The 17505-nt window shown below is 39.8% G+C and overlaps 1 protein-coding gene across 2 annotated transcripts in view; it reads right to left on the reverse strand.

The window, feature by feature from the left end:
• Window positions 1-17505, reverse strand: part of arid3a (AT-rich interactive domain 3A) — a 140478-nt gene that overhangs the window by 77171 nt on the left and 45802 nt on the right. For both annotated transcript variants that reach the window (XM_061883437.1, XM_061883436.1), the window contains exons 2-3: window positions 5988-6627; window positions 5629-5911 (exon numbers count right to left, since the gene is read on the reverse strand). In XM_061883437.1, the coding sequence (XP_061739421.1) occupies window positions 5629-5911; window positions 5988-6358 (654 nt within the window). In that variant the 5' untranslated portion in view covers window positions 6359-6627. The remainder of the gene's footprint in view (window positions 1-5628; window positions 5912-5987; window positions 6628-17505) is intronic.

The raw sequence follows: 17505 nt of genomic DNA on the forward strand, positions 1-17505 counted from the left end.
TTAGAAGAAACCACAATATACAGCACAGGCAACCTAAATCAAGCAACAAACTGCAGATTATAGGTTGAGAATCGTGGAACGACTGCCTTCACTATCGCAGACACAGCGGATTATTTTCAATGGCGACATTTGCAATTATCGCTAATTACTAGAATCAAGACGAGGCCAAAAAAAGATGGGTGTGAATGGGACTAATGCTGGATTCCCACTAATGCAAAATGTGTTAAGCAGAAGCGCTGTAAAGTAACACAGACATGACATGTCTCCGCCTTGCTTGTCTCCAGAGTCACAGGAATTTTTATTCATGCAGGCGTCATTTTGAAATCCACATTATCTTGTCAGCAAAGATGCTGGCTGTCTTGATACTCAACCGCCTGTTGCAGTAAGTTTAAGGGTTAGTTGCTCAGACGTTGACTGACTTGTTGTGATAAAAACATACCGAACCTGATGTATGGAAACCGCCGACTGCGGCGGCCGGTATTAATTCGCCGCATTCCCATAAAGTTGGAGGGAGTGGCGGGCTATTTACAAAAGCACAGCACATGTCTTATGTTCCAGCCACTCTGTAATCACAAGACGTAGGTCTGAAATTACAATCTGTGGTTAAGGTTTAAAAGTGAAACACGTACAGTGGGGGTATGTGTTCGACTGCATGCTACTCAAAACTCTGAAAGAGCTCACACAGACGTACAATTTTGATTCAAATGTTTTGCGGCTTTGCTCCGCATGCATGCATGCATGCATGCAAAGAAAGTAAATCCCTGTGTGGAGCAGACATGACAAAAAAAAAAAAAAGGATGGAAACTACTGGTCAAGGATTGTCGCATTTCGCAAATGAATAACCACTTAAGTAAATCAATCTCTGTGTTAACTGGTAATGGAAGATTGCATTGTGACTACACCATTTCTATAAACTGGGCCCTCTTAATTGAATCATGCACAAGGACAAACATAACAATAAACACTCTCACTGACTGCAGTCTTGTAAACGTAGCTGATGACAGCTTCAAATGTCTTCTTGTAAACACAAGCTGTCTTATTCCACCGGGGCCTCCCCTCCCTCATAATATTCAGGCCCCTTCACTATTTACAGCAAGCAACTCGCGTAGTAAGAGATGGTTACGTGCATCCACGTTCTTCCTCAGCTTGTGTTTGTGACTGGCACAAACCGTTTTCCTGCTTTGCTCTTATGTGCTTAAGCATACTTGCCAACCCTCCCGAATTTTCCCGGGAGACTCCCGAAGTTCAGTGCCTCTCCTGAAAATCTCCCGGGACAACCATTCTCGCAAATTTTTCCCGATTTCCAGCCGGACCTGAGTGAGGACAGCCTGTCGTCACGGCCACTTTTCCTCCATATAAACAGCGTGCCGGCCCAGGCACGTTATAACATCTACGGCTTTTGGAGCTCAGTGCGCAACTGCACACACAAGAAGAAGAAGACTATTATATATGTCTTCGTTATGCATTGGTTTATCTATAACCCATAAAGTAGGCAGGCACGGAGCTATTTCTCAGCATGTGTTTATTCCAGCCGGCACGTTAATACACTGACACACAACATCCGGATTCCCGTCATGCATTGCTTCAAAAATACGGCAAGTAGTAATGTCCAAATAAAGATAGTGACAGAGAATAGAACGAGGATGGACAATTCAACCCTAAACTCACTCCTTTCCTGCAAATTGAATTTCACAAAATCTGCCCATACCTATGCTCCTTCAAAGGCTGAACTACTGGCTGCAAAGCATTGCACTTTCAAATACAGCAATGAGTAGAGAGGAGTTTTATGTGTGTGCAGCTGAGATAGGCTCCAGCACCCCCCGCAAACCCAAAAGGGACAAGCTGTAGAAAAAGGATGGATGGATGGAAACGATATCACTGTTAGCAATATTTCGAAAGCAATTTAGGAACTAATGTAACCATATAACAGTAATATCTATACATGTAACCCCTTCAAATGTACAAAACAGTGCAAAATATTTCATAAAAAGTGGTCAGAATAGGATTTTGAAATAGGTTTTAATTACTTTTTGTTATTTTAATTAACCGTACAGAACATACAGTAGAGGGTCGCGACTCACCATTAACAAGTGTCGCAAAGAAACAAAAATTAGGAGGAAAAGTAAATATGATTACAAAGTCCTGTTGTGGTAATATTTCAGCTTCAAATAGGATGGGCAATCTGAGCCCATCAACACGGACGAACAAGCAAAAATGTTGTGGTTACGGGATAGCAACAAACAAAAACACAAAAGCCGACCTCATTTTTCCAACTGGGAAAAAAATGCACTTTAAGACGTTCAATATGTATTGAAGTAAAATTTTTGCTTAAAGAAATTAGTCCGTTTTAGTTTTTGTTTGTCTATTTATTTAAGATGACAAAAGTTATTTACCTTCCAATAAGAGTACAATGGTAAACAATTGTACAATAATGAGAAACAAAAGTTGATATCCTTTTAAATGGTTACTTGCATTATTATTTTATGTTATGATTACATTACATTATAAACACAGTATAGGTTTTATCAATCAATCAATCAATCAATGTTTACTTATATAGCCCTAAATCACTAGTGTCTCAAAGGGCTGCACAAACCACTACACAAACCACTACGACATCCTCGGTAGGCCAACATAAGGGCAAAGGAAAACTCACACCCAGTGGGACGTCGGTGACAATGATGACTATGAGAACCTTGGAGAGGACGAAAGCAATGGATGTCAAGCGGGTCTAACATGATACTGTGAAAGTTCAATCCATAATGGATCCAACATAGCCGCAAGAGTCCAGTCCAAAGCGAATCCAACACAGCAGCGAGAGTCCTGTTCACAGCGGAGCCAGCAGGAAACCATCCCAAGCGGAGGCTTTACTATTATTTTTTCAGTTAAAGAGCATGATGTGGCCAAATGGTCTGAGTCTGTCTGCATAAAGACTACTATTTTTGAAAGCAAATTATTGCATATTGTTCTAAAGCAGGGGTGTCAAAGTCAATGCCCGTGGGCCAGATCCGGCCCACGCATGAATTATCTATGGCCCCCGGGATGATAACTGATTAGTATTAGATCCGGCCCGCAGGCCACAGTCGCCTGCTGCTGTTTTGCACGCACCAATACTCAAACAATGATGGCGCAAGGAATTTTCAATATGGGGTTTGAAGGACCCCATCAAATCATAAAAATGGGCTCCCACTTTTTTGTATTGGTTTTGAAAACAAATGATAAATGTATGCTGCGAGGAGGCGTGGCCTGCGGACCTGCAGCAAGGCGGGGTGCGCCGAGGCCGGCTCCGAGATCGGCGACAGGTGTGTAGATGGCCCACCTGGGTGCGTTTGGCTAATCACCTGTCACTCTGTAAAAGGGAAAAAGCCGAGAAGGCCGGGGTGGGAGAAGTTGGAGTTGATGAGAGAGGGGAAAACCCGAGAACGAGCATGAGCAAAAGCTACAGCGAGACAGAGACGCGAATGTAAGGCTGAAAAGCAACCAGAAGAGCAAGACGGGCACAAGAGGCAAGTGCTGGAAAGCAGAAGAGCAAGAGAATAATTTTTTTTTGAAAAATAAATCATTGTTCACTACGACAAACGAGCCTGTCATGTCTCTCCTTGGTTGTCTGAAGAACCCGGAGATGCAAAACCTCCACATATGCATTATCCTGTTATATCTCACATTCTAAATTGTGTTTTGGAAAAATGTTGTCATAAATGTTACTTAATTCCTTTTAAAAAATAATACAAAAGAAAACACATTTTTATGCGTATGTACATTTTTACAGTTATAAACATTCATTCACTTTCTTCTTTCCTTCATGGATCTAAACCAGTGGTTCTTAACCTTGTTGGAGGTACCGAACCCCACCAGTTTCATATGCGGATTCACCGAACCCCTTCTATAGTGAAAAATAAAATGTTTTGTTTTTTTCAAATTCAAGACAAAGTTAGATGTTTTTGGAAACACTTTAGTATGGAAAACATATTCTAAGTAACAAAGACTTAATTTAGAGTTATTTGCACACTAGGGGAACATATTCTAAGTAATAAAGACTTAATTCAGAGTTATTTGGTCAGGGTTAGGGTTATATTAAGGCCATGCCGAATAAGACATTAATAAGTACTTAATAATGACTAGTTAAGAGCCAATATGTTACTAATTTGCATGTTAATAAGCAACTAATTAATGGTGAATATGTTCCCCATACTCAAGTGTTACCATGTTGTTTTTACTGGTGCACAAAATGAACAGTGCAGGACCATCACCTTGTTCAAACAGCAAAACAAACAGTGCGAAAACTCACAAAAAATTACAAACCTGTAAATCAGTCTGACTTCTGCTGTTGCCGTATCCGTAATACGCCGATAGGGATAACTTTTTATTTACACGATGAGTCAGATGTGTTTTGACCTCCGCCGAACCCCTGAGCCCGACTCACCGAACCCCTGGGGTTCGATCGAATCCAGGTTAAGAACCACTGATCTAAACCATTATTTTTTCTATATTTTTATTGTAATATTTCAGAATGTGTTTGTTCTATTTTAAGCCACAGTAAGACAAAGAAGACAATCTGAAGTTGTCTTTATTTTCGGAGATTTGATTCCATGCGTCCGGCCTGCGTGTGCACAGATTTTCCTCCATGTGACCCCTGAGCTAAAATGTTTGACACCCCTATTCTAAAGGGTGGCACCTGGAAACAAAATTATGTTGACTGATTGATTGAAACTTTTATTAGTAGATTGCACAGTTCAGTACATATTCCGTACAATTGACCACTAAATGGTAACACCCAAATAAGTTTTTCAACTTGTTTAAGTCGCGGTACACGTTAATCAATTCATGGTACAAATAAATACTATCAGCATAATACAGTCATCGTAGTATATACATTGAATTATTTACATTATTTACAATCCGGGGGTGGGATGAGGAGCTTTGGTTGATATCACTACGTCAGTCATCAACAATTGCATCAACAGAGAAACGGACATTGAAACAGTGTAGGTCTTATATAGTAGGATATGTACAGCCAGCAGAGAACATAGTGAGTTCAGATAGCATAAGAGCAATTAAATACATTAGAAGTACATTTGATTATTTACATTAGGTTATTTATAATCCGGGGAGATGGGATGTGAATGGAGGAGGGTATTAGTAAAGGGTTGAAGTTGCCTGGAGGTGTTGTTTTAAAGCGTTTTTTAAGGAATATAGAGATGCGCTTACTTTTACACCTGTTGGGAGTGCATTCCACATTGATGTGGCATAGAAAGAGAATGAGTTAAGACCTTTGTTAGATCGGAATCTGGGTTTAACGTGGTTTGTGGTGCTCCCCCTGGTGTTGTGGTTATGGCGGTCATTTATGTTAAGGAAGTAGTTTGACATGTACTTCGGTATCAGGGAGGTGTAGCGGATTTTATAGACTAGGCTCAGTGCAAGTTGTTTTACTCTGTCCTCCACCGATTGATTGATTGATAGTTGTTGATTGATAGTCTAAAAATAACATGTCTCCCTCCACTCATTTTCGCAGTTTCATGCTTTTTTACGTATAAAATATGAAAATTGCAAATCGTATCGCAATTTTGGAGAGTAAAAATCGCAACTACATTTTTTAAGAATACACAAATTAGGGAAGTATGATCCTACCTGTCTGAACTGCTCCTCATAGGTCCACTCCCCATGGTCTTGGCCCCCTTGGAGGCTGTGTGTGGCGTTCGGAGGCAAGATGGCTACACGGGGCTCTTGGTCGATGCTGGGCCGGGCTTTCAGCAGCTGAGAGTGAGGGTGGAGCTGGCGGTGTGGCAGTAGGAGAATGCCTTTCCCGGGCACCACCGCGTTGTGGCCTGTCGGCAGCCCTTCCTCCGCCAGGTCGTCGTCGAAGTCTTCCTCCATCTCGCCTTCAAAGTCCTCCTCGTCCCACTTCTGTTTGCTGTGTGGAAATAGAAGACAGCCTTTTAAAAGCAATGGAAACAATGTGGCCCAGGTGGAAGTTAAATGGTTCTTACATCTGCTCCTCCTCCTCCGACCCCATCATGTCTTTGTATTGCTCTTCCTCGCCTTCGTTGTCGTCGTCTTCACCTTCCTCCTCGCTGCCGCTGCTTCGCTCCGACATGCGGCTGTCTGACATGCGGCTGTCCGATATGTGGCTGTCCGACACCCTCTGTAATCCAGCCGCAGCCGCACGCATGGCCGCCAGGGCCACCAACTGGGCCTGCTCGTTGTCAGCGGCCGGGATGTTTATGGACTCGTCGCCCGCTCCTGCACTGATGCGGATCTGGGAGTGCTGGATGGCCGCTTGCTGCTGAAGCTGCTGCTCCATCATCAGCTTGGCCCTCTGCTGCCTGTGCAGGTTCTCCATGACGGCCTGCAGCTTCATCTCTGGGGGGGAGCGGCACAATGTTACACTGCCTTCCTTCCCCTCCCTCCCCCACTGAGGAAGCACCAGTTGTGGGTTCGTCCGGGGGATGACGGTTGGTTCTTCTGGCCTGAAATTGCAGATTGCACGAGTGGATAGGAGGTAGTTGTCCAGTGAGGAGACGCGGAAGAGATCCAGGGGTCTTGAAGTAAAAGACGAAGGAGGGGACTGGCGATGTCGGTGAGGCGCACAGGTAGGAATCTGATACTTTGTTGACAGACTACAAAAACCTGTGGGTGAAAAGGTAGAGTCGTGTCAATCTGCTACTTATATATGCTAACACTCTCGGTTGAAACCAGAAAAACAACCTCCTCCACAAGGCAGTATTTACACACACATTTTCACATGAATATTAAATGCCTTCAATCACATGCATGAACCTCTTACGATTGTCACTGATTTTTGCGTGACTATTATAATGCTGCATTCACAGAGACATTTTTGAGAGTATTTTTTAAAAGCCCCTCAATGTGCAACTTAAACGTGATTTTTTTGATGCAAATTAGCGCTGGGCGATACATCAATATACTTTTAAACAAGATATGAATTAAGAAAATATCGTAGTATTGATGTAATTTTTTTTCTCGTTAAAATTAGCAAACGCCCCTAATTTGTTGTGTTCCTTTTTTTCCCCAGCTCCTTCTTCATGGGCTACTAAACCCCTCCCCTTCCTCTTTCCAAGAGGTGCTTGCACGTAAAAGAACATCCATGATTAGGTGGTTGTTTACCATGATGAGTCACGATTGGTTAGAAACAGACTAATAAGAGGCAAAATAGGGTGTACGTGTGTGACAGTTCATTAAAAAGTGTCTGCCTGCAAATGTATTTTCTTATCTGAGTTTGATACATTTTGTGTTATTTGCACAGATATGTTATTTATTTTACATAGAAATAATATTTTGTATTTTATTCATGTTACGGAATTCAGTGCTACTTAAACGGTTTATTTTCTGTGCTGTTAATACCCATCTTGACTAACTGGGTTAATAAAAGTGCCACTGACTGTTTACAGTACAGTTGTCATTCACTTCAATTTTACTGAATATCGATCAAAAATGAATATCTTTATGTGTATACTTTCACCCAAAAATATATTGAGATATATATTGAATATCATCCATATCGCCCAGCCCTAATGCAAAGCAACTTTTATTGCCTGTTGGTACCTGTTTTTGTGTGTTTGGGATCGCCGTAAGTCCCGAAAATGTGGAATCAAACCAGATTGCTGTGTTGCATATAACGTCACATCCGTTTTTCTTCTTCTTAATTGACATGATAGTCATGCAGCTCGAGCGTAGCATTACAAGTGAAAGTGAGTGTAGAGTTTGAGCAGAAAATTATGTATTGCTGTTCTGTTCTTGGGCGTTCCAGTCGTTCAAGTAAAGAGCTTTTATAGAGTCCCGAAAGAAGTGGTTCATAAAGGTAATAAAGTCAGGGGGAAAAAGTGTGTCGAAGGGAATGGCTCTTAAAATATCACTCATCCTCTTGGGGAATACAATTGGACCTCTTGTGTCTGCAGCGATCACTTTGGAAAATGTTGATTGATTGATTGAAACTTTTATTAGGAGATTGCACAGTACATTACATATTCCGTACAATTGACCACTAAATGGTAACACCCAAATAAGGTTTTAAACTTGTTTAAGTCGGGGTCCACGTTAATAAATTCATGATAATTCATGTTTGAATGTTTGATTTTTTGGAGAAACTTTCTGACGAAATAGAGTTTATTCACTAGTAGTATTAGAGAGCAGAACTAAATGTAAAGAAAGGACAAGAGATCACAATAGTCGGTGTTCTTTTGTGGTTGCTATGCCTAAATATAACTAAGAAGACCTGGTCATGTTAACGTCATGTTAAGTCCTGGTAATAAATATTGTGATTGTTGGTCCAATCCACCGTATTTTCGTTGTCGATTTTCATAACAGAAACTAAAATCTGAGTTATTGTTGTTGTTGTGCAGGGAAGCCAAGTGCTTTATTTGGCTCGGATGACCACAATATAGCGTCTTTTGTGCTATTTGTTAGCATCAAAATAATATCCTTAATCTTAATAATAAACTAGATGAATAAGTCTGTCGTAGGCTCAAACGCATATACAAAATATTGATATTGCTAGCAAACATAGCTGGACAACAGACATTTATAGCAAAATAATGAGACAAGATATGAGCTTCACACCACAAAAAGGACTGCAAACATGAATTGTTGATGAAACTAATATTTTTTTTGCAGGAAATCAATTGACTCACTTATCCTTTTTCTCATTTGCGTCACGATCACAGCAGCACGGCACTCATTATGTCAATCAAATATGTTAGTCAGCGATGCACGAATACGTTCAATATTGTCTTTCACTGATTAATGCTTAGTTTGTGGACCCCTCAGATGCAATCTTTTCTTCTCTAAATCCTTGTCAAATGAAGTGAAGTGGTATAGCAAGCAGTAACGTCTTGGTGATGATAAATGGTTTAAATCCTTAAAACATTTTTTTCCCAAGAGTGTATAAATCCACACAATCCCATTTTAAATATATTTTTCATGATCACCTTTTAAAATTGCCTAAATTTGCACATATGCAGGTAAATAAACAGCAGCCTAATGGGACTCTAAACCAGTGGTTCTGAACCTTTTTTCAGTGATGTACCCCATGAAAACATTTTTTTAATTCAAGTACCCCCTAATCAGAGCAAAGCATTTTTGGTTGAAAAAAAGAGATAAAGAAATAAAATATAGCATTATGTCATCAGTTTCTGATTTATTAAATTGTATAATAGTGCAAAATATTGCTCATTTGTAGTGGTCTTTCTTGAACTATTTGGAAAAAAATATATAAAAATAACTAAAAACTGGTTGAAAAAAAACAAGTGATTCAATTATATATAAATATTTATACACATAGAAGTAATCATCAACTTAAAGTGCCCTCTTTGGGGATTGTAATAGAGATCCATCTGGATTCATGAACTTAATTCTAAACATTTCTTCACAAAAAAATAAATCTTTAACATCAATATTCATGGAACATGTCCACAAAAAATTTTTGGAATATCTTTGAAAAATCTCACGTACCCCTTGGCATACCTTCAAGTACCCCCAGGGGTACGCGTACCCCCATTTGAGAACCACTGCTCTAAACCATCGCCTGAAACCCAAAAGTGCCCCTCGATCACGTGATTTCAACCCAGCAACAAAACAAACTTGCCATCTTCCAAACTTGCTCCAAACAAGCTATTTGGAATTTGAGACTTTATTGACGTATTTTGCCTTAGTTATGTCAGCAGATGTGTCCATATATGGTAGAGGTTTACCCGAAGAGCTTTGCGGAGTCCGCCATTATTATCTAGTTGTAGTCCAAAGTTGTAGTCGATAAGTTACTTCTTTTTCGCTATCCTCTTGTTGTGGGGCAGACTTTCTCATACGTGCACATGCATGCTTAAATCCTTCGCTGCTGCCATTTCTAATAAAAAGTAAAGTATAGTTCTGACTTATATCTGCATGTAGGCTCGATACGAAAGCGCTAAAAACCACAACATGGCTGACGGGGTGGAGACGCTGTTCAAGGGGGCTCCCCTTGGACGAGGACTTTGGCACGGTAATAAGACCGGCGCATTCTGAAGATATCGTCAGAAAGCGGCTTGAAGATGGTCTGTAAAACCACATTTATACAAAATGTTGACCAAAGCCACACCATTACATGTTATGTAAACCCCAAAGACGTGTTTTAAATATTATATTTTTAAATCACAATGTGACCCCTTTAACAAAAGTGCAGAACAATTCCTGAGTCTGCACTAAAAGTAACGTGTTGGTCCTGTAAACTAACAAACTGTGCTGGAGGCAGAATGCCACATACTTCATGTCCTCTGTATAATTTGGGCAGAATGACTCACACGCTGCAAACTCAACAAGAGGAAGCGAGCACTTGTTCGATTTACACGGCTGGCTGAAACCTGAAATAATTCCTCCCCACTTGCCAATGCCAATAGTAAACATGGTTTCAGTGTAGTTGGGGGGGAAAACCTTACCCATACTCATAATGTTTGTTTGGGTATTACCTGTGATTCCACTAGACTCGGGCCGATGTGAAAAGTCATTCTTCTCTGACAAACTGTCAAAAATGACCTTGGTGACAGATGTACGATACAACAAGAGACGATTTTTGCTATGGGCAATATAGGCGCAATTTATGTGAGGGTGCACGCACAAAAAAAAAAATGTTGCCAGTTTTCTAGACCAGTGGTCCCCAACCACTGATCAAGGGCCCGGTACCGGTCCGTGACCTGGGCATGACGTTAAAGTCCATCCGGCAATGGAAGCTCCTCTATGGGGTTGTGGGGCACTGGCAGGTTAACCCCTTTACTACGGCTACCCCAGGTGGCCCTTGGCAAAGGCCTTGTACCTTACGCCCCCCAGCCAGGGATACGGTGAAGACCTCAACGGCGGAGCAGGTGGAAGACGGTAGATTTAAGAACTACCACAACGGCTGCGAAGGCAGAAGAAGGCTGCAGCAGAAAAGGGTCCCCACTCGTCTTGGACTCCATGCCACTGGACCATGACCCGATTCTGTCAAGGATCCTGTGGTGACTGTCTGTGCACCAGTCTCCCTGCGTTAAACAAAGTCACGCACAGGCATCCTCCATAAAGGGAGACACTCCTATCAGGAGGATCGTTATACTCAACCGATGATGATGATGACCGGTCCGTGACGCATTTGCTACCGGGCCGCAGAGAAACCTTAAATAATTTATAAAGGACTGCATTTTCTGCTCCTTAACTTTGGCCTGTTCCACTAGACCAGGGGTGTCAAACTTGTTTTCTTTGAGGGCCACACCACAGTCATGGCTGATATTAGAGGGCCGCTTGTAACAGTAAATCATTTATTAATTTACCTATGAATTTGAATATTAAAAAAAATATATATATATATGTAAAGAGTAAAAACAACTTGTGGATTTTATCACTCTTTTCTACAGAAAAAACTTGCAGCTGAGTGGCCGGACTTTTTCTGTAAAATAAATGGTGTTTTTTTTTAATTATTATTATTTTTACAACATATTACTGTAAATAGATATACAGTACCACTGTTGAATTCTATTTTGGCAACTCAGCAGCCAGTTTTTTTACCATAATAAAATGTGGTACCATAAAATCATCAACCGTGGATTTTGTAGTTAAAAAAAACCCCACACAACTGACAGCTCAGTTGACAGAATTTCACTGTAAAAAAATAAACAATGGTGTTTTTTTTTTCAAACTTATGTAATATGCTGTAAAAAAACAAAACAAACAACCTCCCTAAATGTTACAGTAAAATATATTGGTCATTTTTATAGTGTACAATTTGGTGGATAACTTGCTTTGAAATCATAAATTAAGCAGATATTTAAGTATTTATTTGGATTTTATCCAACAAAGGTGATAATATAATATTTGTTGCAATCTTGCACACATTTTTTTCCCCATGTCAAACTAGAAAAAACCCCTAATACCTAGTAGGAAAATAAGAAAGAAAATATAAGGTATTTTATTGACAAACATTATTTCCAGGTTTTTGCAGGCCATATAAAATGACGTGGAGGGCCAGATTTTGCCCGCGGGCCTTGAGTTTGACACCTGTGCACGTGACACACCAATGAGCTTGTTTATAGATGTAAAATAAAACTCCTGATAGGAAATTGCCATTTGTTATATTTGTTAGAACTTTGTGACATGATACAATGCACATTAATGAAGATATCATATATAAAAGTAACAGAGGGGAGCCAAAGGCTGATTTCCATCTGCATCTCATTGCAAAGAAACACTAATTCAGCATTATAGTGAGTTGTATTTTTCATGCACTTATTCTTGCTGTATTTATCTGGCACAAGTGGAAAGCCGGTCCCTGAATGTAATGCCAACATTAATTTGCCAATGTCCGTGGTGCAAAAAAAGGTTGGGGACCACTGTTCTAGACGACCGCCGCTCTTTTCGAGTATTGGTCCTTTTTTATATAGAGAAGGCGGAACATTTGCTCCAAGTAAAAGGCGGCAATCTGCTGGCCTGTCTTTCTAAAACGGCGGCGACCACATAATATTCCTCTTTTTCCAAAAACAGTTTGGTAACACCTCTGCTTATCTCACCCACAGGCCGGCACTTGTCCGCCTTGGTTTTAAATAAAACTCAAAATAAGAGTACCCTCCGAGGTACACTTAACGGTGGACCAAAACAGTTCCTAATTTTTGCCACTTTCTCCATAAAAAGGACGACCAAACTGCAAAAATTTAAGCAAATTAGCTTCTTGGTGCTATGCATAAAAAAAGCTGCTGACACCTCAACTTGCTGTTGAGAGTGATACAGGTTGAGTGTGTCAGAATAGGCAAGGGGGCGGGGGATCAAGGTGTGACTGCAGAGGTTGGCAAGAGGGAGCAGGCCGAGGGCTAGACAGATCCCAGACCACTGAGGCCCCACAACACAAACTGCTTTCAAATAAATTGTATTTTATTTGGACAGTAAGCCGCTATTTTTTTACCTACACTTTGAACCCCGCGGCTTGTAAAATGGTGCAGCTAAATTATTTATTTTTCTTTGCTGACGACCATAATACAAAACGTTTAAAAAAATACGAGCAAACACACTGAGAAGGTGTTTAATTATTTGTGCTATGCCACAATGTTTTGGTCGAATTCGCTCACTGAAGGTTGCTGCAATGTCCTTCCATTTACTGGATTCAACCAGAAGTAGAGTGCCGCTCAGTCTTCCAGCCGTCTGTGGCGTTTCTACTCGTATGGATTCTTCATTTATCACTCCAAGCCACGTTTGTAAGTTTCACAGTATAACTGAAACTATTTATGCTTACTAAACCGTCCCATGTGTGATGTCTGTACGAGTGTTGTCATGCATATTTGTACGTGTTATCGTGATGTGATGACACTAGCGTTGATAGCATCAGCTAATATGCTAACACGTTTACAAGTGTCTTTGTTAGTGTTATTAACTTACAAAGGCATTCTTTTTGTATTGTTTCAGTCTGACAAATTCCTCAGTAAGCTCACCAGGACGTCACCGTGGAGTTATTGAGTCTGTTCAGCTGATCGGAGATCAAGCTTTCACAGCTAGTGTGTTCATGACTATGACTTCGGTTTTGTTTGATCAGCTGTTTTACTGGCATGGGACAGGCACTGTTTGGAAATAATTAAGGTAGGTAAATAAACATTTACAGAATTCTTCTCTGTACACATTCATTTTGCAACGTATACATCTCAATCAATCAATCAATCAATGTTTACTTATATAGCCCTAAATCACTAGTGTCTCAAAGGGCTGTACAAACCACTACCACATCCTCGGTAGGCCCACATAAGGGCAAGGAAAAGTCACACCCAGTGGGACGTCAGTGACAATGATGACCCAGTGGGACGTCGGTGACAATGATGACTATGAGAACCTTGGAGAGGACGAAAGCAATGGAGGTCGAGCGGGTCTAACATCATACTGTGAAAGTTAAATCCATATTGCTCACAAAGCTCGATCACAGGAAGACAGTGCAGGTGAGCCAGTACAGGCGTAATGTGATCTTGTTTCTTGTTCTTGTCAAAAGTCTAGCAGCCGCATTTTGTACCAACTGTAATCTTTTAATGCTAGACATGGGGAGACCCGAAAATAATACGTTACAGTAGTCGAGGCGAGACGTAACAAACGCATGGATAATGATCTCAGCGTCTTTAGTGGACAAAATGGAGCGAATTTTAGCGATATTACGGAGATGAAAGAAGGCTGTTTTAATACGCTTTTAATGTGTGACGCAAAGGAGAAAGTTGGGTCGAAGATAATACCCAGATTCTTTACCGTGTCGCCTTGTTTAATTGTTTGGTTGTCAAATGTTAGAGTTGTATTATTAAATAGAGGTCGGTGTCTAGCAGGATCGATAATCAGCATTTCCGTTTTTTTGGCGTTGAGTTGCAAAAAGTTAGCGGACATCCATCCATATCTGCGGCTTATAGTCCAGTGTGGCTAATATATGGAAAAAAAATGTTCCCCTAAAACAGCCCTGGGCAATTACTTTGACTTGGGGGGGGCCACGTTTAGAGAAAAAAAAGTGTCTGGGGGCCGGTACATCTATTTTTATGAACACTAATACAAAACCTCACAATGATGTGTGATTGAATGCTAAAAACGTTAAAAAACGTAATGGAATTTTACATTTTTATATGAAGGATAAAACACAGAATATTGACAAAATATGAACGTCACACTCCCTTTTGATCGACACATTTTACAATCAAGTGAAACGTAACAAAAATGCAACAAACAGTGAAATATGAACGCGAGGGGTACAAAATAAACCCACCTAAAATCTGATATATCTGATACATTACTAAGCTTTAGAACTTTGTTGTGAAAATCTCCTTCCGCATCTGTGGAAACGCTCCCCACCCACACTGCTTGGCGCCTCGTCTGAGCTGAACTAATTAGTTACCATAGTAACTAATTAAATCAGTGGTTCTCAAATGGGGAGAGGCATACCCCTGGGGGTACATGAAGGTATGGCAAGGGGTACGTGAGATTTTTTGAAAATATTCTAAAAATAGCAACAATTAAAAAATCCTTTAAATATATCTATTGAATAATACTTCAACAAAATATGAATGTAAGTTCATAAACTGTGAAAAAAAATGCAACAATGCAATATTCAGTGTTGACAGCTAGATTTTTTTGTGGACATGCTCCATAAATATTGATGTTAAAGATTTATTTTTTTGTGAAGAAATGTTTAGAATTAAGTTCATGAATCCAGATGGATCTCTATTACAATCTCCAAAGAGGGCACTTTAAGTTGATGATTACTTCTATGTTTAGAAATATTTATTTATAAGTGAACCACTTGTTTATTTTTCAACCAGTTTTTAGTTATTTTTATATATTTTTTCCAAATAGTTCAAGATAGACCACTACAAATGAGCAATATTTTGCACTGTTATACAATTTGATAAATCAGAAACTGATGACATAGTGCTGTATTTTACTTCTTTATCTCTTTTTTTTAACCAAACGCTTTGCTCTGATTAGGGGGTACTTGAATTAAAAAAATGTTCACAGGGGGTGCATCACTGAAAAAAGGTTGAGAACCACTAAATTGGATGACCATAGTAACTAATTGGATTACCATAGTAACTGGTATATCATCCATAAGTGCAAATTCCAACCATTGAAATACTTTGTACAGTTCAAGACTTACGGTCGTTAGAAAACATCACTGCACATCATAATGGCAGCTACACTTTCCATCTTAAAGATCTAAAAAAAATTATTTAGGAATGTCTGACGGGCCAGAATGAAAAGCTCAACGGGTTGCATGTGGCCCCCGAGCGTTAATTTGCCCAGGTCTGCCCTAAAATTTAGTGGGTGCGGCTTATATAAAGGTGCGTTCTATAGGCCACAAAATACGGTGATTCAATGACTCATGAAAAATGAAAGAAAAAAAAAAGTCTGTGCAATAATATTAATAACTCATGTGACTCTGGTTGATTGACAGGTGAATAAACGTTGTTGGCAAAAGGTAATGAAAACGTTAATGACTTCGAGTCCTCATCTTCATCATGGATCAAAGTAAAAGACCACAGAAGCCTTCATGTGCCCAATTTAGAGAAAGAAGAAAAGAAGTAGATGAGAAACGAGAACAAGATAAAGGCGTGCAGATTTCTTAGTGACATGAGTGACAGGAGGCTATCAACTATTAATTAGCCTCTTGCTAATATGTTGCTATTCGCCACAGAAGACAACTGTATATGGGTTTGCTAAACTAGCAACTATAAGAGTTGAGGCATCATGTCATGCAACTAAGTTCACATAGTTTGTGTTTGCAACACAACAAGTGCAAATTTACAGAGACGTCCTGACTTTGGAATATCATTTTGCAATATCCATCCATCCATTTTCTACCGCTTATTCCCTTTGGGGTCGCGTAGGGCGCTGCTGCCTATCTCAGCTACAATCGGACGGAAGGCGTGATACACCCTGGACAAGTCGCCACCTCATCGCAGGGCCCTTATTGCAATGTGCTAAGTTAAATAACTTCTAAGATACATTGACATGGCATGTTGAAAGCTCCATGTGATGAATCATTTGTAGTGTGTAGTGTTGTCCCGATACCAATAATTATTTTGATACTTTTCAGTACTTTTCAATACTTTTCTAAATAAAAGGGGACCACAAAAAATTGCATAATTGGCTTTATTTTAACACACATCTTAGGGTGCATTAAACATACGGTATGTTTATTATTGCAAGTTTGTCCTTAAATAAAATATTGAAAATACAAGACCACTTGTCTTTTAGTAGTAAGTAAGCAAACAAAGGCTCCAATTTTAGTCTGCTTATGTAACAAATTGTGTCATTTATCATTCTATTATTTTGTCAATATTATGAGGGACAAACTGTAAAAACGGATTATTAATCTACTTGTTCACTTACTGTTAATATCTGCTAACCTTCTCTTTTAACATGTTCTATCTACTCTTCTGTTAAAATGTAATAATCATTTATTCTTCTGTTCTTTGGATGCTTTACATTAGTTTTGGATGACACCACAAATTTGGGTATCAATCCGATACCAAGTTGTTACAGGATCATACTTTGGTCACATGTAAAGTCATCATGAGTCCAGGGACATATTTCCGGAGTTTATAAACATAATATAAATAAAAAACGAAAGAAGATGTGATGCCAACAAATATGGACATAATAATCGTAGTATCGATTAGATGCGTTCCTGTACTTGGTATCATTACAGTGGGTCTTAGGTGTAGATCCACCAATGGCGTTTGTTTATATTTTAACGCCGGTGAGCTACGGTGTGTAGTGAAACATGTTTAGTTATTCCTCATCCTGCAGGGATGACACTTGTAAGAAATGTACTTTATTTATCGCTATAATGGCGAGGATTAGGGATTTAGAAGTAGCTAAAACACTGCCAACTGCGGCTGGACATTAGCAGCTCGCGAGCTAGCCATGTCTTAAAGCACATTTTCCGGTGGGTGTTTCAGTGTTATAACTTCATCTTTATCTTTAGTTTTTAAGCCAAAATGCGTCCGTTCTCCCTTTTCAGTCTACACCAGGGGTCGGGAA

This window comes from Nerophis ophidion, linkage group LG22 (genome assembly GCF_033978795.1).
Source record: "Nerophis ophidion isolate RoL-2023_Sa linkage group LG22, RoL_Noph_v1.0, whole genome shotgun sequence".
Classification (NCBI taxonomy): Eukaryota; Metazoa; Chordata; class Actinopteri; order Syngnathiformes; family Syngnathidae; genus Nerophis; species Nerophis ophidion.